Consider the following 26,161-nt stretch of genomic DNA (forward strand, 5'->3'; position numbering starts at 1 on the left):
GAGGATTTAAATATTATATGAAATTTAATAAAATAGAAAAATCATAAAATGACATGTTGAATAAAAATTAATTTAAATAACTATATAAATTACATTTGGCAAAATGAATAACAATGTGACATGTGACAAAAAATATCTTTATTTATTATAATAGACTAGGCGTAAAACCCGTGTATTACACGGGTTGATTTAAAAAAATTAAACATTAAAGTGTAAATAGAAAATAATTTTTAATGTATAACTTTAGAATAAGGAAGAAATATATTTATTGCAATTTAATATCATATATATATATATATATATATATATATATATATATATATGATATTTAATACTTTACATATATAAATATATGATTTTTACATATATAAATGTATGATTTTAATTTTAAAAATTGAAAAAACTAAAAATTGACAAGTGGATAATATTTATTTTAAAAATACCATAAAATGACAAGTGTCAAAACCTCATAAGAGATTGATATATGACAAACAACATTCATTTATTAAGGAGGATATCAATTATTTATATATTTTAGATTTTTATACGAGTACTAAACTCAATAAATAAAATTTCACATGTAGATTACTCGAGAGCCGCAAGGTCAACTTGTATCTTGTGAGATCTAATTAAACATCATATGTCTTTTAAGTCATTCTGTTATAAATGGCCGAAGTAAAAAAAAAAACATATTTCAATTTCCACAAAACTACCTCGAAATGGATTGGGAACGAACCAACGCACATGGTTAATAGAGAAATTTGACTGAGAATAAAAATATAAAAAATCAAATAAAAAATAAAAAGAAGTAAATGTTTTTTTTTTTTTTTTTTTTCTAAAAAACAAAGTTTAAGTTTAATAGTATATTAAAACCAAATATATATATTTTTAATACAATTAAAAAATTATGGATTTTTTTTTGAAAAAATTAAAATATAAACCGGAAGTTTACCATAAACGGATAAACCTGTTAAAAGGATAAAAAATTTAACCTTTTTTTTATTTTTTTAGTAAAACAAAGTTTAAGTTTTATGTGAGAAAATCAAATATATAAATTATTTTTAAGTAGTTAACCATAAAAACTATATCAATGTAGTTATTTGACTAGATTCTGATTATTAACAAGGTAGATTCCATTGATCTTTAATAACATCTACACCAATAATATTATAGTAATTAAATTAGGTATTACAGTATTTATTATCATTTGGTTGAGTTTTTTTTATACAAATTTCATTTAATTATTGTTTATAAGTTTCTTTCCCGTGGACCAAGCCTAGCAAGAAAGAGAAATATTTCCATTAGCATCTTTTCGATCAAACGGTCCAAATCACTTGTAGGTTCTGTTATTAATTACAGCCGTCGGATACAACTTTCAATCTTAACCATACGATCAAAATACCAAGACTTGATATACCGTCGATTATTTAAAAAAATTGAATTTCAAAAGCTCAAGAGAGGGAGGAACAAAGCAAAGAAAGCAAGTCTATATTTTTCGCTCCTGTATTTCTCTCTCCCCAATCTTTCTCGTCTCAATCACATCTAAAGATTGCTGTTTTCCATCGTAGAGTTGCTGGGTTTAACCGATTTTATTCGTGGTATGTGGTGCTTATTTGGGGTTAATCTTTTGATGATGATTTAGTTGCGAATCTGAGCTGTTGGAGTGGGAGCGATAAGTTTATTGATTTTGTCATCGTATTGTTTCTGGGTTTCCGTTTTTTAATCGAATGGTTGTTGATTTTTGTTTGAATTTGGGGAATTTGGTGAATTTTTGTATATTTTCATAGTTCTGTAAAGGTTCTTGATAAAGAAAGTGAAATCTCAAATTGGAGAGATAATAATGGAGAAGGGTGAAGGCGGGGGGGATTCAAATTTCCCTCCGAAAACGAATCAATCGGACGCGGCGGAGGTATCGACGGCAACACCGATGGATATCCCGGCTGCAAAAAAGCTCGCACGGCAGCTGGATTTTAACAGCATCGGCAGTAGTGTACCGCCGGCCGCGTCGTTGGCAAGGACTCAAGTGGTTTTGCCGGAGCACCCTCAACGGCCGGTTGTGGTGCATGTTCAACACCCAGCGCCACCGCCGCCGCCACCACAACCAAAACAGTCGCTGCTGCAACAACAACAACCTTTAAGGCCTTTGTGAGTGTTCTTCAATATGCTAGATTATAAATTATTAAATTCCACTTATTTGTGTTTGATTTCGTAACATTGATGGGTTTTTTTGTATTAATCAAAATCAGACATCTGCAGAACTTCACAATTCCAACTTTGTTAATGCTCCATGTTTTAGTTAGATATCACATATTAATAATCTGAATCTGGATTTTGAAGCCTCTTTAATCCCTTTTTGTTTGGTTTCTTGTGATACCATGTCTATTCAATCACATGAAAACAGAAATCCATCCTTCGTTGGAAAACAGTTATATGGAGATTCTGTTTTTGCCTTGTACCTTTTGTTTGATTTCTTGTTATAAACAGACCAGATTAATATTTAAATCATGTATCATTAAATACATGACAGAAATTTCGATGTGCATTCACAATCTGATAACGTGATGATCAATATTTAGAATCAAATAATCATCTGTAATAGAAAATGTGGGATCAGTTAATCACTTATGATTGTGTTGAGTTTGAGTGATTGATAAAGAAGTAATGGATACAATAAGGTATACATTGGATGCGTGTGTTTTGAATCTGATTATATGATAATATGATATCAAATGATTAGACTTAGATAATCAACTATAGTAAAACATGGTATAAGGAAATAATATTTGGTAGTGCTTCTTTTGATTTAAGATATAATAATCTTTTTTGATTGTGTTGAAAGTTGAAAGTTCATTTATTAATGGTGGAAAACTATATATTTCTTTATGCCAGAAAACCAGAATCTCCAAAGGCTCGAGCAAGACAAAATGCTGAAGGAAAAGATGGTACTCCAAAGAAGCCAAAACAGTGCAATTGTAAGCACTCAAGGTGCTTGAAATTGTAAGTATCATTCTTCAATTCAACTATCATTTTTTAAAAACTTATGTAATATTGTAATGTAAAAAACAGAGCTGAATCATGTTTTTACTTTATATATATTTAATGCATCATCTATGAGAAAGCTTCTCGTGTAATGATTTTCCATTTTTGCTTATATAGCTTTTCCACACGTGTGTGTATATAAATTTTAATTGTTTCACATCTGTTCTGTTCTTGAATTATAGTTGTGTTTCTTTTCTTTTTCCTTTTAAGTGTTGTATGTATATATATGTACAAAATATAAGAGGAAATGACAACACATTTGGGGAAATGGAAGGGGAAAAAAACAAGTCCAAATTTGCAACAAGTTAGGACTTAATGGATGATTGACTGATTTTCTCTATCAAGTCGTTCTTTACTTCTTTCCACATTGAGTAAAAAGTAAAAGCACTCATATAATTGACTAAGGGGTTGTATCTTTTTTCCTATTAAGTTCTATATGAGTAAAGTGGCTGAATGGGTGATGATATTTGATATCTGTTTGGATAGAGTGTGGTATTATTCATAAGGTCTGTTTCTTTTCTAGGCTGAATGAGACTAAATGAACATTTAATCTTTTATATTCTAAAAAACTAAATTTTGGTGTGCAGATATTGTGAATGCTTTGCAATGGGAATATATTGTGATGGGTGCAACTGTGTCAACTGTCATAACAATGTTGAAAATGAGCCTGCAAGAAGAGATGCTGTTGAAACCACTTTGGAAAGAAATCCAGATGCATTTAGACCTAAAATTGCAAGTAGTCCTCATGGAAACCGTAATAGGAGGGTGAGTCATCTTCAATTCCATTGTTTTTTCTTTTTAATACATTTTTCAAAAGTTGTTATAGTTTTAGTTAGTTAGTAACTGTTTTTATAGTCTAATGTCTGAAGTAGAAATGAAGTGAAACTGCATTACCATTGCTGATTGTTTCACTTTTTCCTCAAAATGGTGTAAAGGAATACCATAACACCAAATTTGGTGTTTTACTTTCACTTTACATCATCTAGTTGTTAAGTTTTCAAGCGTACAATTTGGTCCTTCAAGTTTTGAGTTTATACATTTGTAGTAAAATGTTTGTTCTGATAATATAGTATCTATCAATCACAAATTTATGCAGGAAGAGGCGGGAGGAAAACATAACAAAGGATGCAATTGCAAGAAATCAGGATGCTTGAAGAAATACTGTGAGTGCTTTCAAGCAAACATTCTTTGCTCTGAGAACTGTAGATGTATGGATTGCAAGAATTTTGAAGGAAGTGAAGAAAGACAAGCTCTTTTTCATGGTGACTCTGTTAATAACATGGTCTATCTTCAACAGGCGGCAAATGCCGCCATCACCGGAGCTATCGGGACCTCCGGTTACGGTTCACCGCCAGTGTCCCGGAAAAGAAAGGGGCCGGAAGTTTTATATGGTGGACATGCAGCAAAAGATTCAGTGTTTCATAGGGTTGCACACTTTCATGAGGTAATTTAATGATATTCTTGTTTTAGGTGGTGTTTGTTACATGGAAATCAAGAATCTTTCTAGAGGTAGTTTTGACTTTTGACTTTTGATGATGATGAGGGTATTTATGTCTTTTGCAAAGACGAGAGTTTGGGAGCAAGTCCCCTTTGTTTCATTGATATCTTGTTCAATGCATGCCAGACAATGCAAGCCAAATGCAGTACAACCTGTTCTGTTCTGTTCTGTCCTATTCTGACGAATATGGTCTTATAGATGGTTGAAAATAGTTGACTTTGGGTTCATATTATTTGCTATATTTGACTTTTTTTATTTATTGATATGCAAGCAGACGAATCATGTCAAAGATTCCACTCCTTCATCTTCATGTCCTTCTGTTCCTGGTGCTCGTGTAGCTAACAATGCACCTGTGGGCCCTTCCAAATATACATACAGGTGTGTACTTTCTTTCACCAATGTTGCATAAGATAATGGAAACAAGTAACTTTTGTTACATTATATGGTAAAAATTGTAACTTTGTTACATTGAATGGTTAAAGAAAGTATATTTGCATGAATTAGTGAAACAAGGGAAGTATCTTGTTGCATTTAACCCCTTTTATAGACCACAATGTGCTAAGTATAATTACAAAACTCTATTACTTTTTGAATAAATCGATTTAGGAGGTTGTATGCATAGCGACTTTTGACCCTTTTAAATCTTTTTTTGTCTATATCTTATAAAATCTATAACCCAAATGGATTATTTAATATTTATATATTTTTTTTGGAAAGCTAATTAGTTCATCTTGGTTGAAGGTCTCTATTAGCAGATCTTATCCGTTCAGATGATATGAAGGAGCTATGTGCTGTATTGGTGGTGTATGCAAGTGAAGCTGCTCGGGTGCTTTCAGGTATATTTCAAGAATTAGAATCAGATAATACAAAAATATTTGAATAAATTGTTGTAACATTGCTATAATTAGGTAGACTTTTCATAGTAGATTGTTGTAACATAAAGAATGAAAAGTATGATTATAATTTAATAACAAAAAAAAGTATGTTGCAATTTGTTATACTCAGATGAGACAAATGCAAAGGAAAAGACAAGAAACATTAACAGAGAAAGCTCCCTAACATCATCAATAACGGATCTACAACAAAGCCCAAAGGAAGGTGATGCTCAGAAAGCCATGGCTGATGAATCTTCAAGTGAGAGGCCAATGTCTCCAGGAACCCTAGCCTTGATGTGTGATGAACATGATTCAGTGTTCATGAATTCTGATTCTGATGGATTTCTGGATCATGATCATGCGGATAATAATAATAATAACAATCAAAAAAATCATGGTCGATTGCCAAATGGACAAATCATTACACAAACTTATGTTGAGCAAGAAAAGACAGTGTTGACAACCTTTAGAGATTGTCTTAATAAACTCATCACTTTAGGTGAACTAAAAGGCAAGTTTCTTCCTTTCAAGGGTATATAAGTAATTTTACTCTACCCTTTGACGATGAGAGAGTTTTTCGTTGTGTGTTTTGATTATAATTGTAACTTTGTTTTGACATTGCAGAAACGCAATGTTCTTCATTGGCAAGAAGTGATTATGGAGGTCAAAGTCAAATGGAAGCAGTTGAAAGCTCAACAACAAATGCTCATTGGAATCCTTCCATTAATGGTTTCTCAAGGCCAACACATAATGATAACCAAAATAATATGAAACCCCCATTTCATCTTGAAAATGGAGATTTGAAACTAAAACATGAAAAAGATATGCAATAAGAAGGATGCTTGTCGCATTTTTGTATTATTATTATTATTATTATTAGGCCATTCATTTTTATTAGATGCAACAGCTAATTATGCTTTGTGTGTCATTGTTGAAATAACCAGGTTGCTTTTATTGATTTATTTTAGTCTTTTAGAGTTTTGAGTATTTTGTGCTTTCTTGTTTTTATCATTTAGATTTCGAGTTCAATTCTTGTTTGGCTATTGGGCATTTTGTCAAAGGTCAAAATGGTGAAATTTACACCTAACCCCTATTTCATCAACAATATTTCATTTTACATCCTAATTATAGTTAAACTTTAAATACTATTTTTTAATGTTTGATATTAAATACTATTTTTAGTTTTTGGCGTGCAATATTTTATCAAAAAAATTGACATTCGTGTGTATATAGATTATTACTTAATTAGAGAAATAGCTTTTCAAAATGGTCAATGATTCAGAGAAGGTTTAAGTTAATAAGTTTTTATTTGATAAAGTTAGTGTAAAGCTGAAGTAACAAAACAAAAAAATATATATGAGGTCGATGATTGTGCCTTAAAGACAATATAAATTGCAAATACCATCGTTCATTTTTCTTTCCATTTCCTCATGTATGTGTATTGATTTTCCCAAACATTTATTAAACATTTATCCAAAAGACATAAAGATGGTTTTTATTCTTGTTGCCTCAAAATACACTAAACACAGCCTTTATTATCTAAACCTATTTAACCCTTATTCAAAATTAATATACTCCACATAACCCAACTTTCCATCTCTGCCTCCGTATCAATCTTCAACAAAATCGATACCAACAAACAACCGATTTCTTATTAAGGTTTTGAAAAAAAAAAGACCACTTTCATACCATACTTAGCTTCATATAACTCAATCCATGAACATATGGTTGTATACCCTTGCTTACATACGTGCTCTAGAACCCGTATTTATAGGTGCACTCTGCAAAAAACACTCATATATAAGCTTATGTCCCATTAAGTAAAAAAGATTGAGGATAAAAAAGTAAACTCACCAATGGGACACCATTCATGGCTCTTTCTTCCAAGAATCTTGATGGTTTATAAAAGTTGCCATATTTTTCAGACCATTTTTTCAGACTTGTATATATGTGGTTACTCCCAACAACATCTGCCCAAAAAACAATGCCACCACTGCAAATACATTGTGAAAATGTAAATGCAAAATACATTTTTATCTAAAATCGTTTATTCTTGCAACTATTTTTCAATTATAAACATACCGATATGAAGGAAAACTCATCCCAAGAACAGATGCAATGTCAAGATCGGATGCTTTCACAACAATTTTTTCCTCTAAAACACGACATGCTTCATTCACCACTGGAAACAACACCATCTCTACTATTTCTTCATCAGTCATGGCTACAGTCTACACAGATAAAACACAAAATGACAAAATTGCCCTTGGTATGTCCCAAGGGTACAAATGGTTACCTTTCCTTGTGGCATAAGATTGGCTACCCTTCTTGACTCTTCTATAACCGGTAACACCATATTATCAGGTTTTGGTTTGCTACCTTTTTCATACACATAATACCCTTTTCCATTGTTTTTCCCTGAAAAAAGCCATGTCATTTAAACACATGATTGAAAGACAACACGAAAATGAAAACTAGTAAATTACCATTTCGCCCATTTTTGATAAGAAGGTCAACTACAGGAGAGATGAAAGCTCGATCAGGAAAAGCAGTGGCGAATTCTTTAGCTACAGCAACTGCTAAATCATATCCTGTCAAGTCTTCAAGCCTAGAAACAATCACATGTTTGGAAAATTACCGTTTTGCCCTTTTCTAAACTATTTGAATTTATGATTAAGAAACAGAAACTTACTGGAATGGCCCCATTGGAAGCCCAAAATTCTTGATCAATCTGTCGATTCTAAATAAATCTACTCCTAAAAGAAGCAAGATGTGTGCACTTTGTTTGTATGGAAAAAAGGTTCGATTAACAGCAAAACCAGTACAATTTGAAACAACAACAGGAACTTTTTTTATAATTTTTGAAATTGTCATAAGATCAAGAATCACTTGGGGAGAAGTCTTTTCTGTTTGAATAATCTCCAGTAGTGGCATTACATGTGCAGGACTGTTATCATTAAGATAAATATAAGTTATAACAATTTTTTTTATAAATTTTCATAGGAAAATGTATAAAAAACATACCTGAAGAAATGTGCACCCACAATTCGATCTTGACATGTAAGTGTTTGACCAATTAAATTGAGGTCAATGGTAGATGTGTTGGTTGCTAAAATGCAATGAGGTGGACATATTTTCTCAATTTCATTAAATAGTTTTTTCTTTAATTCAACATTTTCAATAACTGCCTGCCATTCAAAGTAACAAAATCAAACAATTAAACACAACAATCTTTATATTTTATAGTAATCTTTATATATAGAAAAAGAACATACCTCTATCACCATATCCACATCCTTTAAATCTGAGTAGTCCATTACCCCTTTAATCATCAACAAAGCTTTGTCAGCTTTTGACTGAGTCAACTTTTTCTTTGCAACCAAACCTCGGACATTTGCTAAAAGGAAACAACACCATTAAGTTTTTGAATCGCAATATTTATAAAATAAAAGTTCATTTGAGAAAATGAGTACCTTCTATCATTTTTATCCCTTTTAGAAGAAACTCAGAGTTGACTTCTTTGAGAATAACATAAATATTATTAATAATAAAAGCTGTAGCTATTCCAGAACCCATTAAACCTCCACCAATGATAGCAACTTTCTTTAAAGATCTTGGCTTGAGCCCAATATCAGTAACATTAGGCACCTGTAAGTGATTAAAACTAAGTTGAAAATGTAGAAAATATTCAGAAGATTAAAAATGTTGGTATTAGTTTATATCAAGTATGTTACCTTTGATGTTGCACGTTGTGCAAAGAACACATGAACAAGACCTTTTGATGTGTCTGAAACAACAAGCTTGTTGAAGACTTTAGCCTCCTGAGGGATAAAATTTTGTATATTTGAGAAATATTAATAATGACAAGATAAAAAGAATCTTTTGGAACAACACTAATGTTATTAACATTGCTGAAATGATTATTTTGAGAACAAAAATTGTCATACTTATACCTTTAAAACACCATGATATCCTCCATGAAGAATGCCTTCCATAATTACATCAATACATGCTATGTGTTGAGGCATATTAGGCCATGTTATTTTGGCTTTTTCTCTTGCAATTGTAAGTATCTTATGTGCTTCAGATAAGGAACCGATTTTGTCTACAAGGTGAAGGGAGCGGGCCCACGGTTTATGGTTGTTTGCAATGTCTAATGCCCATTGCCTTGAGACTTTAAGCAACTCTTGAGGTGACACAATAGCATCAATGAGCCCTAGCTTATGCCCTTCTTGAGAGACTATTGGTTTAGATGTCTGCAAAATGATGTTTAAAAGATATTTGAGAAAAATGATGACACACTTGAAAGAATAGACAAGGGTGAATTTGTAAATAGGTAGGACTTAAGGGGACTTTTTCTATTAAGTTGTTCTTTCTAGATTAAGTAAAAGAGTCTTTATATGGATAAAGTGATTGAGTGGGTAATGATGTATGTCTGGATAGTGTCTGGGGTTGTTTCTTTTTGGACGAAATAAACTGTCTGAATATGAGTAAATGACAATTTTACCCTTCTATTTAGAAACATAAATAATAATACGAGTTTTCCATGTTTACACTTGTTGCAAGGGAGAGGAACTCACCAACATCATATCAAGTGCCTTTGGCAACCCCAAAAGTCTAGGAAGTCGTTGGGTACCTTAAAAAGTATTTTGTTTTTTATATTAAGAACAATTATTAAATAAAATCATATTTATTAAACTTAAATGAAAAAAAGTTTTAAAAGTAGACAAATTACTAAACATTATACCTCCAGCCCCTGGGATAATTCCTAGAGACAATTCGGGTAAACCAAGTTGGGCATTTGGAGTTGCAATTCGTGCATGGCATCCCTGTTCAAAACAACAAGATGAAAATGATTTTAAAGGACTTAAATTTAAATATAAAAAAAAAAATTATTTGATTCCCAAAATCACAAACCATGGCAACTTCTAACCCTGCCCCAAGTGCAAGTCCTTCAATGGCAACAACTATAGGTTTCTTTGCATCTAAGTTTACAGAAGAACATAAGTTAATAAAAAAAAAAAAAAAACGGATCTTTGATAACATTTATGAATGAGGAGTTGTATGATAAGACCTTCTATTCTGTTGACCACAAGGTCAACGGATAAATCAGGTAGAAGAGATAACTTTCCTGCAAGTCCAAACAATGCTTGATTTTCAAAAAAACATGTTTGAATTTTGCAAATAGAATACAAATAATGAAGGTGTACCAGTTTGTTGAACTTTTCTGAACACATTGATGTCAAATCCACCAGAAAACTTCCTATTCTTGCCTATATAATATAAGAAAAACCAGACATACATGAAAAGATAAGAAGAAGATATCATATCAATTTTCGACTTCTACTATTGAATTGTAATCTCGTTAAAGCAAAACATCAAACAGTTTGTAGGCATTCCAAATCATAGAAAACTACATCAAAACAACAGTCGAATTTAATAAAAGAGGAGGCTTGTTCAACGAATTACCAGTCAAAACGATAGCTTTTACATCATCTCTGCTCATAGCTTGTTCAATTTTCTCCTTCAACCAAGCAATAACTACACAAACGCAGCAAACAATTAATCATTGACATCACATGTAAGGTGGAAAGACAAAACTAACAAAACCCCAGTTTACCAAAGGCATCAAAGAACATACAACTCACAAACAAACAAAGAATCAATAGTTTTAATGGGAGTTAGTTAAAGAGCAGTGATGAAATAAGAAAGATTAAACCCACAAAGATAACAATAAACTGATCATTTTGCTCGTGATTTGAATGGGGGTAAAAGAAAAACGAAAGAAACGGTATTGAATTAAAGCTCACTTGAGACGGCAAAGGCATTGACAGGTGGATTGGAGATGGTGATCACAGCAACACCATCAGAACCCACCACCATTTTCACTTCAAGCTCTGCCATCTTTGTTCGATTCCTCGAGCAGTGGGTCAAAGGGAAGTCAATGGAGGAGAAGACTACGATCAAAACTCAAAACTCTAACAGCAATTTATAATGGAAGAATGCAGTGACTTAGTGAATGGGAAAATTTCGTAGATATTTGCTTTTAACCTTTGTAAATTAATAAGGTTGGTAACATATTATTATTTCGATAAATTAACGAATTATTAATTTAATGAGTTTGATTTATATTCGTAAAGAAGCGTTGCAAGGGGCAATAATTTTTCACAATTTTTTTTTAAAGATAAACTCAATGTTGGACAGAAACCCAACAACATTTTCATCCAATGCTGATGGTAGTCACCTGTGATAACACCGCTACCATCACCCGATCACCACCTTATAGGAATTTGTTGCGCATTGTGTGAGATATGAAGGATTCCAACGGATTATGAATAGGTTGTCGTAGGTGGCTACCAGAGATGTTGGGTGGAAAAAATTAATAGGGTTTACGTCGGACCTTCGATAAAGGTTTTTGGCAGTGATCCCGATGATTTTCGTTGATGAGCAGGCAACGTTTTTGCGTATTCCGACAACTTTGTGGCGGAAATAATAAACTTAAAAAGAATTAATATTATACATTAAAAATAAATTAATAACATAATCAATAATATTTATTATATAAAAAATAATAAATTAAAAGTAGTATTCCAATAAAAAAGAATTAATCCAAAAAAAGGAATTAAAAAAAATTAACTAAAAGTAATTAATAATATGATAATGTACTATTTATTATGATATAAATATTACTACGTATAAATTAAAGGGTAAATGACACAAAAAACACTTTTTGTACACAGAAATTCGATTTTGACACCGTGTTTTTTTTTGTGTTAATTTTGACACTGTGTTTTCCAATTTGTTACAATTCTGACCATTTGACTGGTTAACCAGGTTACATGCTGACATGACATGATGACGTGGCATGCCGACATGATATGCTGACGTGTCAAAATTGAATTTTTTTCTCACAAAAAACACTAAGTTTTCATTTTTTTTTTCGATTTTGACACTAAGTTAATTTTTTCTTTCAACTTTGACACTATGTTTTTTTGTTCCAAATCGAACATCATTTTTTCCAATTTTGTTCAATGTTGACAATTTTCTATTTGAAACCGTATAAATATTTTTTTAATACATTTAAACCGTATAAATATGTTTTTTTTTTTCATTTAAAAACCATAGTTTTGTATAAATACAATTATTTTTTACACTCAACCATATTTTTATGTATAAATATTTATTAGTTATATAAAAATTGTATTTTATATTAAATATGAAACTTTAAAATGTGTTTGGAGGCGTGTAGTCGATCAAAACTCGGATATCAAGTTTGCAACCCATCAAATTTTTACATCTTATTACAAGCTTATGGTTATTTTGATTCTCATGATATAACTAATGCTTTGAATGTAAGAAAAAAACACCTTATATTTAAATAAAAATGTGGTTTTTAAATGAAAAAAATATGTTTATACGGTTTAAAATGTAATAAAAAAAATATAATTATGCGGTTTCAAATGGAAAATAGACAAAATTGAACAAAATTTGATAAATGATGTTCGATTGGAACAAAAAAAACATAGTGTCAAAATTGAAATAAAAATTAAACTTAGTGTCACAATCGAAAAAAAGTGAAAACTTAGTGGTTTTTGTGGAAAAAAGATCAATTTTGACACGTCAGCATGTCATGTCATCAAAACTGACATGTCATCATGCCACATCAGCATGTAACCTGGTTAATAGGTCAAGTGGTCAGAATTGTAACAAATTGAAAAACAGAGTGTCAAAATTGACACAAAAAACACACGGTGTCAAAATCGAATTTCTGTGTAAAAAAGTGTTTTTTGTGCCATTTACCCAAAATTAAAATAATATTTATTAATATATAATAATCCAATAAAAAAGAATTATTCCAACAAATAAAATTAACTAAAATAAATTTATAATCCAATATAATAATATTTATTAATATATAAATATTATATATTAAATTTAATATTTTGTTCATATATAATAATCCAAATAAAATATCCGATAACAAAGAAATTAACAAAAACTAATTTAAAAAATTTAATAATCTATTACAACAATATTTATTAATATATAAATAGTATATATTAAAAATAACATTTATTTATTAATATGTAATAATTCAATAAAAATAAAAAGAAGATATTTAGAAATGGTCATTGTAGTTTGGTTGTAGAAATTGTCCCTAAGGGTAAAATAGCTATTTTTAAAAAGTTAACTGCCAAACTTTTAAAGTTAACGAAGAAGGGATCAAATCTACAAGTTTTCAAAGGTTTAGACCTTAACCACATAAAATGAAAAACCAAAATACCCATTTTGTAGTTTTGTCGAGATCTATAGATGAACTCAATATGGATTTGAAGTTCATAAAAAAATAAGTGACTATAGATTCATTTTTTACAAAACAGTTCTAGTATTTTGAAATATTTTAGTAATTATTAATTTATAGTTTCGCTAGGACCAATATATTTACATTTGGATTTCAAAAAATTATTATTTTACTATTTTATCGATTAGGGTCTAATTTTGTACCGTTCTTAAGTTGGAACCGGACAAATTATTAATTTTATCAAAGTTATTAATTTATTGAGTATTAAATTATAAATGTTCTACTATACTTACAAAATGCATTGTTATTTATTAAAAAATAACTTAATTATTTAGAAATAATCATGATGTCCAACCGGTTTTTTTCTTTTCTTTTCTTTTATTTTTTTAAATAAAATTTAGAGCAACATATACTCCGTTTTTCAGTTTTTATAGTTTTTTGTTTTACATATTTTTTGTTTTATTTTATTGTTTAAAAAATGTTTTTAAATAATTTGTAGAGCAACATATTCGAAGCTTCTTATGTTTTTCTGTTATGTTTTTATTTTTTGATTTATTTTGTACTTTCTGATTTTTTGAACTAAATATCGGTTCCAGTTTTTATGTTTAACAATTATAAAATTTCAAATCATAAATATATTAAGCATCATACTATTTTTGTAATATATCATTTTGGATCATAAAAATTTCGATCATATCATTTTGAACTTTAGATGATATCATTTTGAATAATAATATTATTTTGGATAATATATTTTTTAATTATATGATTTTGGATCATAATATATTCAATTAAATAAAACTTTCGTTCAGAACAATATTTAGATTATTATATTTTTTTAGTCATTTAATTTTGAATCAAAAAAATATAATAAATAAGGATAATAAAATATTTGGATCAAAATATTTTTAGATCATAACAAATTAAGAATATTAAACATATTTAATCATAACTTTTTTAAATCATAAATATTTTGAATCATAATTGTTCAATATTAGTATCTTTTTTAAACTTGTAATCTTTTAAAATAAAGTTTGGAATCTAAACAACCTTATTTTCAAAATTTTCTTTTCAAAAAATTCATTATATATATATATATATATATATATATATATATATATATATATATATATATATATATATATAGGGTGGGCTCATGCGAAAATGCAAATAATTTGCGAAAACGAGAAAATAAAGAAAACCTATAAGATCATGTCACCTCAACCTTATATTTTTGATTATAATCCATCCAAATTTTGAACTACTTGATAATAATCGATGATACATGATAAATTGTTCATATTAGAAAAACATGTTTTTTTGACTTTTTTACTATGAAAATTTGAAATTAAAAATGGTTAACGATGTGACAAAAAGAGAACAATTGTTAAATCCACATTTAAATCTATATTACCATAATACCCTTCCATGTAAACCTATTATCTTGCTAATAAATTTAATTTTTATAGTACATGTGTTTGATTTTTAAAAGATAAAATATGTTTTCGCATTTTTGCAAAATATTTATGTTTTCCCATGACCCTAATATATATATATATATATATATATATATATATATATATATATATATATATATATATATATATATATATATATATATATATATATATATATATATATATATATATATATAATAGAACGTAGTTGTGTCAGGTCCGTATCAATCCGAAGTCCATAATGACTCCTTATAACATGTAGCTATGTTGGGTTCGTAACAACCCTGAGTCCAAAATGACTCCATATAATAGCATGTAGCTGTGTCGGGTTCGTAACAAACCCTGGGTCTATTTCACCCCATATACATAAGCATACATGCATATAAGCATGAGTCACAAAGACAACACGCACATACATGTATATCAACAAGTGTCACAAAGACAACTATCACCCTACAAACATAATCCAATGGGTCGACATTGGTGCCTTCGACCCAAAAGTATAATGAAGAGACTCACATGATCTACTCAACAGAATCCCAACAGGTACCTCAGCATCAGAACAACCAACCTGAGCTTCCTAAATCCAAAACGAAGCCAACCCTTAGACAAATAGTCAATTCTACCGAAGTTTGACCAAAAGTCAAACCTATCAAAAAGTTAACGAGCAAAGCTAAGGTAAAAATTTCCAACAACAACCCTCTATGTCGTTGCCTTCCTTGGCCACGTTGTGGGCTTTAAATGCCAAAACAGTCACTGATTCCCTATTCGCCACGTCATGGCAGCCAATTAAGGCCACGCCGTAAGGACTGGTCTGAACAACTCAAACGAGCTTAATTCATTTTCTTTTGATTTTAAGAGCTTCAAAGCTCAGATCTGATTCCTTCCAATGTCTTAATGGATAAAGTTTCTAACTTCGTCCATTATAAAGGTCCAAATCACCAAGATCTAGACTTTAAGTCTCAAAGGGACCCAAAATGCATCTTTCCCAACTTAATCCATTAAATCGAAGTCTTTCACTTCCATATACAATATATCTAGAGGGATAAAATTTCCAACTTTATCCATAATAATGCCCTAATTATTCAAGATCTAAACTTTAATACACCAAAATAACATAAAGTACCAAGATAACTTGCATGGACAAAAGGGAAGGCAAAAGATCATAACTTTCCTAGTCCATGGGGTCCAAGAAACATAACAAACCAATCATAAGATGGTGGAGTCCACTCAACTCCAAGATCACTCACAAAATGGACCAAAAGTGTCAAAACCCCCAAATGACAAGATCTAAAGAACTAGATAGCAAGATTGGAACTTTATACTTACAATAGTCTATAAATGTAGTGCATTTGATGGATTTAAGCTTAAAACAACTATCCTTGCACCCATAGGAACCTTCTTGATCTTTAAAGTTCATCAAAATAACATAAAAATCATCCAAAAGAGGAGGGATGAGAGAGGAGAAGTTCAAATCAAGGTGGAGGCTAAGGTTTCTTCCAAGGGGTTTTAGAGATGATGGAGGCTGATAAAATGCCCAAAAATGCAGAACATTAAGCTTAAATACGTTGAAAACCCTAAAAATAATATGCTTGGGTCTAACTGATCGCCATGTCGTGGGCTCTAAACCCCACACTGTGGCCATGAATTTTCATCTAAATCCACATCAACTTCAAACTACCATAACTTCTTTGTTTGAACTAGGTTTTCAACAATCTTTATATCCACAAAAGGGTATCAACGAGACCACACTTCTATCTAGTTATTTTTGGCCTAACACATGTCAAACTAAAAACCATAATCCATGCAAGAAGCCTAACATGTAAGTTTTCCCATTTTAAGCCTTGGCTCCAAAAGACAACCCAAGGGATTATATCATATAACCAATATTATCAACATCCAATATGGTCTAAACCCTATTCCATTGAAGCACACAGACTTTACTCGATCCATTTATTGCCCATAATCCCAAAATAAGAAACTTCTCAAAACAAGATGTTACAAATCTCCCACACTTAAACTGGATTTCGTCCTCGAAATCCGTCTTGGTTAGAATCTTTGAAAGCAACACCAATGTCTTCCATAAGCTTCCTCTAACCATTTCGAAATCAAGGCATCTATACAGAGAAGTCGAGAGATCACTCAAAGACCCACAACTGTCAACAAACAACCCAATAACTTGAAAATACTAAACCGCAACCACTATCTTCCTCTCCCTAACTGTAAGGCCCAAATCCCAGTGAAAACCACTCAAACCGGGAAACTTCTCAAAAACCGGAACTACAACTAACTCCATCAATAAACCCCCAAAACTGAGAACCCATTGGTCTAAACTCTAGAAACCATACTCTAATACTGATGATCATACGTCGTTGTACCAACCCTTAGTCCCTGATTAGGAACACCACCAAATCATGCAGATGAAATACTCAAAACATACCGATCGAGAATTTCAACCAATCCCAAATCTGTAAGTTGCGCCCAAAAACCTTAAATACACACTTGACTTCCTGACAAGTCATCACCAACTCGCTGCTCCCATGAGCAAAATGATGGTCAAACTAAGAATCTCATTTTGCATCCAAATCCCTCATCAACTCAGGTGTGCATCCACCTGACAATCACTCAAGACATCTACAACGAACTTCTTGACTCGAGATTTTAGAACCAATGCCTAACATTGGTAACCAAACTCCGAATAAACAACCTACAAGAAAAGGGGGTCCAAAATTGTAAGCATTCATCAAGCGACTTCCGATGCACAACTAATGTATCAACCAAAACAAACTTTAACTATCCACATGATTTACACCAGATGCTCAGTGAGTCTCCCAACTCCCGAAAATGCACTAACACTCAACCATGCCAAAGACTAACGATCCGAGACCTAAGAGTCTCAATAAAATGACTAACGGGTCCCACCATATGAATCATACAACTACTGGTTCACGATACATCGTGACACCTTCTAACCATTATAACGATAAGATCACAGTACTATGCCGATCTTGTCGTCATTCCATCACAAACCTGAAGACTCACGACAAGCACCTCAGGGCCTAAAGATACAAAACCATCAACCCACCGACTTATAGAAACCCAATCAACATCCCTCTTAACACTATCCAAAAACGACATGAGCCATACCCTTCTATAGCACACAATTCCTTTCACGGTATAAGATGCTACCAATGCAAAATTAGATGAAAACATGATCACAAAATGAGATAGGTGGTTGCACTCCTGTTCTAATTCAAGAGCTATAAAACCAATAAGAACCAAGCCAATAACCCGAGCTAAGTATTCTCATACTATCATACTCAGCCCATATACACTCCTCATGGAAATACCTAATGAACTCACCACAATACACACCCTCAAGGGAACCCATAACCAGCCCTAGATCTACTGCATTCCTTCTTCCTCACAACCTTACCCAAAGGGTGAAGTACCAATAGATCTAACAATATGACGAACCTCAACCATTAACAGAAACATCCCTACGAATGACTGATACAAGATCCCACACCTTGATTGAAACTGAACAGATCCGACCAACCTCCAAAATTATCCTGATTAGTTGTCAAAACCCGAGTCGAATCAATCAAAATACCGACCCTGACATGCCTAAAATTGGATTCTACGTTGATCTAAAGTTACGCTTGAAAAACTATCGACACCGCCCCAACATCCAAACTCCTAATAACTAAGGATAGTTGTCGAGCCCGAGCCCGCTATGAACAATACTTCCATAACCAACAATTTGGGGTACATCTGGACCAATAACAAGTGAATTTAAATACTATTAATGTTTTGCTTTATTTTGATTAGCTATTAACTTGAACATTCTATACCAGTTTAGTTATTTATTGTTAATATCGATGATAATAATAAGAAAATTAATAAAATAACTATAGCAAGTGAATTTAAATCAACATCATGTGCCTTCCATATTTTAATTTTTTTTTAGAGACAAAAAAATGTTTTCAATCTCTTGTTTATTGCTTTCTTATCAACATGAACTCATATTCCCATAATCAATCCAAATTCAAATGACACACTTGTATTTTATAAAATTGCTTGTTTGCTAACCCACTTGGCTTATGTTTCACAAAACTCTTGACATAATCTTGTTCACATATCAAAAATAATAATACTAATGTGCCTAGTCAAAACATGCTTTGAAGTAGATCCAAAATGATACGAATTAATCCTCTAGAAATACTTAGCACTGAAGATTCAATGGCCAATGGCCGAATATTTATAATTTATCTTAATATTTATGAAAGTGATATAATTTATCTTAATATTTATGAGAGTGAAGAATAGAAAATGGTTAACATCCCCATAAGTCATATGTATGGATTTAGATAACGAAAACAAGAATGGAAGAGAAAAAACGTGAGTAACAAAACATGAATGTTTTGTTCTTAAAGGCAAAACTTTTCAATTATCCAAGTACTAATTAGTATAAAAGACTTTTAGGCTTATAATGAGGAGATAAATTGAAGAATTTTAGGAGTTTCATATTAAAAAACTAGTTTATAACCCGTGGAAACCACGGTTACAAAATTAATTAAATATTCATAGTAAAAAATTCAAAATTATTAATCAATTATTTTATATAAAATTTTAAATACATTATTAATTAAGAGATTTTTTTTATTAGTTATATAAAATTATAATTATTGATTCAAATAAATATGTGTAATTAATTTATCATATATATATTAGACTATTTTTATTTGTGAACTAATGAAAACAATAATATAAAATTTAAAATTTAAAATAATAAATAAATAGATTGACAAATAACATTACATTAATTTGGAGGTTTAATGAATTTAAAATGGAGAATTAATAGAATGACAAGTGACATCATATTAATTAGGAGTTCTAATATTATGACACTTGACAAAATGACTACTCTTTTATTAGTATATATATATATATATATATATATATATATATATATATATATATATATATATATATATACTAATGTCATATTAATAAATCAATTAACAATCATTACTAAAAAGGCATTAGAAAGGATATGGGAGTACAAAATGAATTGGTTGAAAGTTACGAGTTTAAGTATTAAATAAATTAATAGTGTGTTTAATTAGTAGAAAGTTGAAGAGTTGGAGTTTCAAAATAATATAATTCAAGATAGATGATTTATCTTGAACCACTATAACTTGAATGACCTTTATTATAAGTTACTAGCCGTATATACGTGAGTTACGCAAGATTAAAATAATATGGTAAAAAAAATTTATATTATATATGAACCTATGAATTTTAGATATAAGCTTATTATGAAACTAATTATAACACAATCGTCACAATGCATATTATCTAACAATAAGAATATTTTTCATTACAAAACTCCAACATAAAACGTAATCATATGTTCGACATGTCAATATAACCAACATCAACAACCCATTTAATAATATCTATAAATTTATTACAGTGAAAATAAAACATATTGATAATAATATAAATGTCACATGTAAGTATCTTATTATTGTGTGCTTAATATATTTTAAAATGAATAAGTCATAAACCACATAGAATAGAACAAAATAACGATAAATTTCATGTGTTTAGATTTACATGTTTAATATATATTAAAATAAGCAAATCATAAACCATATAGAATGACATATCATAAATGTGTGGCTCAGGTTGAACTCAATATCTTTATCTTTTTAGAATCTCAAATAAAGTGTAACGTCCTATTTTTCACAACCCAAATTTTTTCATTTTTATTAAGGTAAAACTTCCAAATTTAAAAATACATTATTAAGAAAACTGTTTATTCGAAAGTATATTTATTAAAATCAGAGTATCATATAAAACGCATAATCCTCAATGCTACTGATGAGTGTGTACAGTCCTGCATTCGTCTTCCCTTAGACACTGATGATACCTGAAACAATAAACAACTGGATAAACATAGTCTTAGTGAGTTTCCCCAAAATACCACACATAACCAAACAAATAAACGAGCAATGAACCCAATCAATCATTGGACTGGAATGTCCATCTATACCGGGTTTGTTGACCTTACCACCTCAACCTAACCGCTCATCCTGAACCCTCGTGCCTATGACTTACAGTCGGTCCACACCAAGCACCTTGGCATTCAGCACAAAGCAAGACCGCCTCAACCCAACCAAACACTACATGTCGACATGTAAACAATCAAGGGTCAAGTAGGCACATAATCCAGGCAAACATCAATCATACAGCTCACTACCGCCTACTAGTCCTCTCATAGCATACAATCCCACTACTAGCTAAACTCCATGAAATGCGTAACCATAAGTAACCAGAGGTGAAATAGACACCTGTACAGGTGATCCTACTCTAGAGCCACAACCAAACAAGGAACAAGTCATCAGTCTATCCTACATGACTACGTACAGTCCCTAGGCATCCCCTTACTAATAGATAAACAAAACTAGTAGGCCGACATTGGTGTCGTCGACCCATGGGTACAGTGAGGTGAAACTCACCTTGACATGCGCATAAGTCACCATAGTAGCAACAAGGAACTCTACCAAGTTCAACTCACTTCCAGTCACCTACAAAAAGATACTTGAGTCAATCCCCGATCACAGGTCATAGTCACTTGTAATAGTGAGTACTTCACATGAAATGACGATTAGGGTTAAGTTTCACTTAAAATGACGATTAGGGTTAAGTAAGGACACTTAACCCATTAAGGAATTAGCCACCTAAGGGTAGGACTTATTAAGGTTTAACCTAGTCATTGTTGGGTATAATAATAATCCAAGCAATAGCCCAAATATGTGCCCTGATCATTATCCAAAATAGGGCTTCCTGATTCTAGGGTTTCCTACATTAAATCATAAATAGGGTTAGTGTTCTACACTTAAGGACTTAATTCATTATGTCCAATACTGCATTAAGTTAATCGTCGGGCATTATTGAGTACAACTTAAAGTTTAATTAACAGTTCAATGCAGGTGCCGACAAAACTCCAAAACTAGGGTTTTCTTGACATTAGGGTTTTCTAAACCCTAGTTAGGGTTTCCAACCCAAACACGTGCCACTCGGTCTAAGGCTAGATGCTTATGTCATTTAGGGTTTTCTAAACCCTTGTCTTTGTCAGCAGCAGGAGCAGCAGTGGTCTCTTGGTGGTTCAAATCAGCGACATTGGTGATGTCGGCGGCTGGAGATGTAGAGGGATAAGGTTGTGGTTGCTGATATATGCATATCTACATATATATTTTACATCATATCTTAATATTATTAGCTATATTTATGATTATTATAGAACAAAAGGTACTTATTATGTTTAATATCTGTTATAAAGTGTAAAATACATTCTCAGAAGCAATATGGAATCTGGAAGCTGGAATGTAGAGCTTAGGCAAGAAGAAGACACAAGAAGGATGTTGCTGGACAGCTTGAACCCTCGTTAGTATTTTGGACATATCTCGTGAATCATAACTCCGATTGACGTGATTCAAAATGATCTGAAAACTAGACACAATTTCGGAAAACTTTTATGTTTTGAGAAAATGCTGATTCTCGATAACCATGACGTTGTGAATGGAATCTTCACGATTCTTAACGCTGGCTTGAGGAATACAGGATAAACACGAGGACCACGACGTGGTGCCTTTACCATGTCGTGGTGGCCAAATTTTAGGCAAGTATATATATCCGAACATTATGTCGAATTGGGGGACTTGGAGGTGACTTTCTATAAAATTATTGCGACAAAAACCCTTCTAAGAACCCTTTGGGGTCGATTTTGAAGCTAGGAAGTCGATTGGAGCAAGGATTTGCATCTACACATTCGGTTTGCTTAGTTTAATGATGTTTAGTTTAGTTTACCTTTTGTTTATGTGTTCATCAGCTGTGATTATGGGCTAATACCCTTCTAAGAACCCTTTGGGGTTGATTTTGAAGTTAGGAAGTCGATTGGAGCAAAGATTTGCATCTAGACATTCAGTTTGCTTAGTTTAATGATGTTTAGTTTAGTTTACCTTTTGTTTATGTGTTCATCAGCTGTGATTATGGGCTAATACCTTTTCTTTCGTTTAGATTAGATGAACTCCTGAATACTATATGTTGATTTCTTGTTTTGTGGATTGATGAAGTTGGTTTTTGCTTTAAATATTGTTTGATAAATCTAAACCTAGCTTGTTAAAGTTTCTATCTTTATTTTTGTGTAGTTAAACTATAGTTAATTGCATGAAATTGGTTTACCTAGTTGTTTATGACCATTAAATTTCTAGAGCTAGAGATTGACCATATCCTAATATATGTGATAAGTTAGTTGCTTATCTGTGTTAGAGAGCAGTATTTGATCATAATATTTGCTCGATTACTAGACTTGACCAAAGAATAGTAGTCTGTAAATTATATCATTTAGAGTCCAAATTACCTTTAAAATCAATTTAGTGTCCTTAACTTGCATGATCATAGGGGTTAAAGTTGTTAAATTGACTTATGCTAGTTAGTATGATCATGATGACTAGTAACTATTATTTGGTAACTAGAGGAATTAATCAATTGTCTTGAAATCAACCATAGGAAACAAGAGGGATTCGAAGCTAAACGAAAGTATCCATTATTCTTGATTTGAAATCATATTTTTAGTTGTTTACTTTAGTAATTAGTTTGTTATTTTAATTTAAGTTTTTTTGAACTTGTAAAATCAAATAAAACCCCCATTTTAGTTGTCTTTTTTAGTTTAACTTTTAGTAGTTATTTTATTAATTAAATACCGTTCCCCGTGATCAAAACCCGACTTACCTAAACTATAATTCGACTAGGTACACTGCCTAGGTGCATTCTAGCTAGTTAAGGTCGTTATGTTATAAATTCAAAACTAGATAGATATAAATTGTGCACATCAGCTGCTAACATTATTAGAGATAGGGTTTGTAGTAGTATAAAAGACAAGAGACAAGGGAGGGGGTGTCATGGTTTTAGTCCCACCTCCATCTTTCAAACTTGAGTCCTTTTTTCACTTTTAGCCCCCTGCCACAAACATTTTCAGATTAACCCCAATAATTATTAAACAACCCCCAACTTCAACAATTCTATTCATAACTAATCCGAAAGTTACACTTTAACCCATGATACCCAAAATTTATAACATTTAACTCCTTGCGCTAACACTCTGATAAATTATTATGGATTTAGGGATAAACGAAAAATATAAAAATACATCTTGGGGTTTTAGGTTTTATTATTTATTAATGAATTAATTTATTCATTTTATTTTATTTAAACAGGATGTTACATGAAGTTATATATATATATATATATATATATATATATATATATATATATATATATATATATATATATATATATATATATATAAACTCAAAAATGGGTAAGAACCGCGAACAAATCTTGACCGTTACATTCGAGAATCGTGTGGCTAAAATAAATCCATTAATTTTTTTTTGCTAAATTCAACAATGGTTTTTTGGGTAATTATCTCAAATTTTTCGAACGTTTCAAAACGTAGGGCAAAATTTAGGGGTTAATTCGGACAATTGAACAAAGATCATCAATGTACACACTTTGTTATGTGCCTGTCTTCCAATCTTAACACCAGATCTTGACATTTGTCACAAATTCATTGATTGTAGCCTTTTTACTTTTATTTTTTTTATTCTTGTTCACTTCATTTTTTTGTCATATTTTTTTTAAAAAGAAATTTTGAACAAACTAAAGTTCTTAGAATTTAATTATCTACAAGATTAGCATAGTCACAAAAAATATTTTAAAAAAAATATTTTTTTTAATTTTTTATTGTTATAAAAAAAAAGAAATTATGGAATACTTCTACTCATTATAATAGTGAATTTGTAAAAATATGTTTTTAAATAAGTTTCTTTAGTCTTTATATTTTAATTTTAAATTAGTTTTTATAAAATATAACCAATTTTTTTATCCAATTTCAAAAAAATAAATGATAGAGTTCTTCGTAATACTATTTTAATGAGTTTGTAAAATAAACTTTTAAAAAATATTGTTGTTAAGGGTACTCATGTTTTGCTTAAATAATTCTAAATTTTTATTAAAAAAAGACAAATCTTTACGGTAGGACTTCTGGTAGGACTAGGGTCCTTTAGGTTATCCATGTATTTCATGAGCATATCATCCCATAGTTGGTAGTTTCCTTAGTTAAACGAGTAAATCTTACTCGGATTTGGGATTTAGATTTTTCCTTGAGTCAGAACAAACTCACCATACATTGGATCTATAGTGAATGCATAAATGTTGGTGCCTATGGAGAGCATGAAGATGATGGAGCTTGAGTACATGCAGTACCGACTGCCAGAAGGTTGTTTATGGGCTGGCATACGATCCACAATTCACCTCTATTCCACAGTGTCCAACTACATATACAAGAATCACTTTTTGTGTTTGAATTCAAATATATATATATATATATATATATATATATATATATATATATATATATATATATATATATATATCTTTTAATATACAATCTTATAATGTTTTATCAAAACATTTTTTGAGACGTGAGGAATTTTGATCAATATTTGATTTTGATTAGAATCAGGTTGACCTTAAAAGTCAAGTTGATCGGAAATTTACCGTGGATTTATCGTTATGTACAGGGAGACACTCGTCGTTTTGACTGTATATTCTAAAAATAGAACCGGTAGAAACAACAACATCAATGTTGGATGATCCACCAAGAGGATCAAACATCACAATTATAACGTCCCAAAAGTACCAATAAAATTTTCATTTTTAAATCAATCTGAGAAAAATTTATCTTTCCAACATCAGAGTAAAACAATAATAATCATAAGTCATCAGGAGATGTTGTGCAGTCAAACTAGGTCCTTCCTTTTGGAACTGGAAGTACTTGAAAATGTTTAAACCACAAACGGTAAACACAAAGCTTAGTGAGTTTCCTAAAATACCACATAACCATACAGGTCAAGCC

At 31.0% G+C, this 26,161-nt stretch overlaps 2 protein-coding genes across 2 annotated transcripts; one reads left to right on the forward strand and one right to left on the reverse strand.

Moving 5' to 3' along the window:
* Positions 1–1,456: 1,456 nt before the first annotated feature.
* On the forward strand, positions 1,457–6,399 carry LOC111883754 (protein tesmin/TSO1-like CXC 5). The gene is made up of 8 exons (XM_023880074.2): positions 1,457–2,145; positions 2,890–2,997; positions 3,627–3,804; positions 4,136–4,483; positions 4,812–4,915; positions 5,279–5,373; positions 5,543–5,923; positions 6,037–6,399. The coding sequence occupies exons 1-8, from the start codon at positions 1,841–1,843 to the stop codon at positions 6,243–6,245; spliced, it is 1,728 nt and encodes a 575-aa protein (XP_023735842.1). The 5' UTR covers positions 1,457–1,840; the 3' UTR covers positions 6,246–6,399.
* A 401-nt stretch (positions 6,400–6,800) lies between these two features.
* On the reverse strand, positions 6,801–11,400 carry LOC111883753 (peroxisomal fatty acid beta-oxidation multifunctional protein AIM1). Its single transcript, XM_023880073.3, has 18 exons — positions 11,223–11,400; positions 10,882–10,953; positions 10,623–10,685; positions 10,487–10,543; positions 10,330–10,397; positions 10,160–10,241; positions 9,993–10,048; positions 9,366–9,668; positions 9,147–9,233; positions 8,886–9,060; positions 8,688–8,809; positions 8,437–8,600; positions 8,105–8,359; positions 7,899–8,020; positions 7,709–7,830; positions 7,495–7,643; positions 7,267–7,405; positions 6,801–7,193 (listed from the first exon to the last, which is right to left on the reverse strand). Exons 1-18 carry the CDS (start codon positions 11,314–11,316, stop codon positions 7,155–7,157), a joined length of 2,169 nt encoding a protein of 722 aa, XP_023735841.1. The 5' UTR covers positions 11,317–11,400; the 3' UTR covers positions 6,801–7,154.
* Between the last annotated feature and the right edge of the window lie 14,761 nt (positions 11,401–26,161).

This window comes from Lactuca sativa, chromosome 7 (assembly GCF_002870075.4).
Source record: "Lactuca sativa cultivar Salinas chromosome 7, Lsat_Salinas_v11, whole genome shotgun sequence".
Classification (NCBI taxonomy): domain Eukaryota; kingdom Viridiplantae; phylum Streptophyta; class Magnoliopsida; order Asterales; family Asteraceae; genus Lactuca; species Lactuca sativa.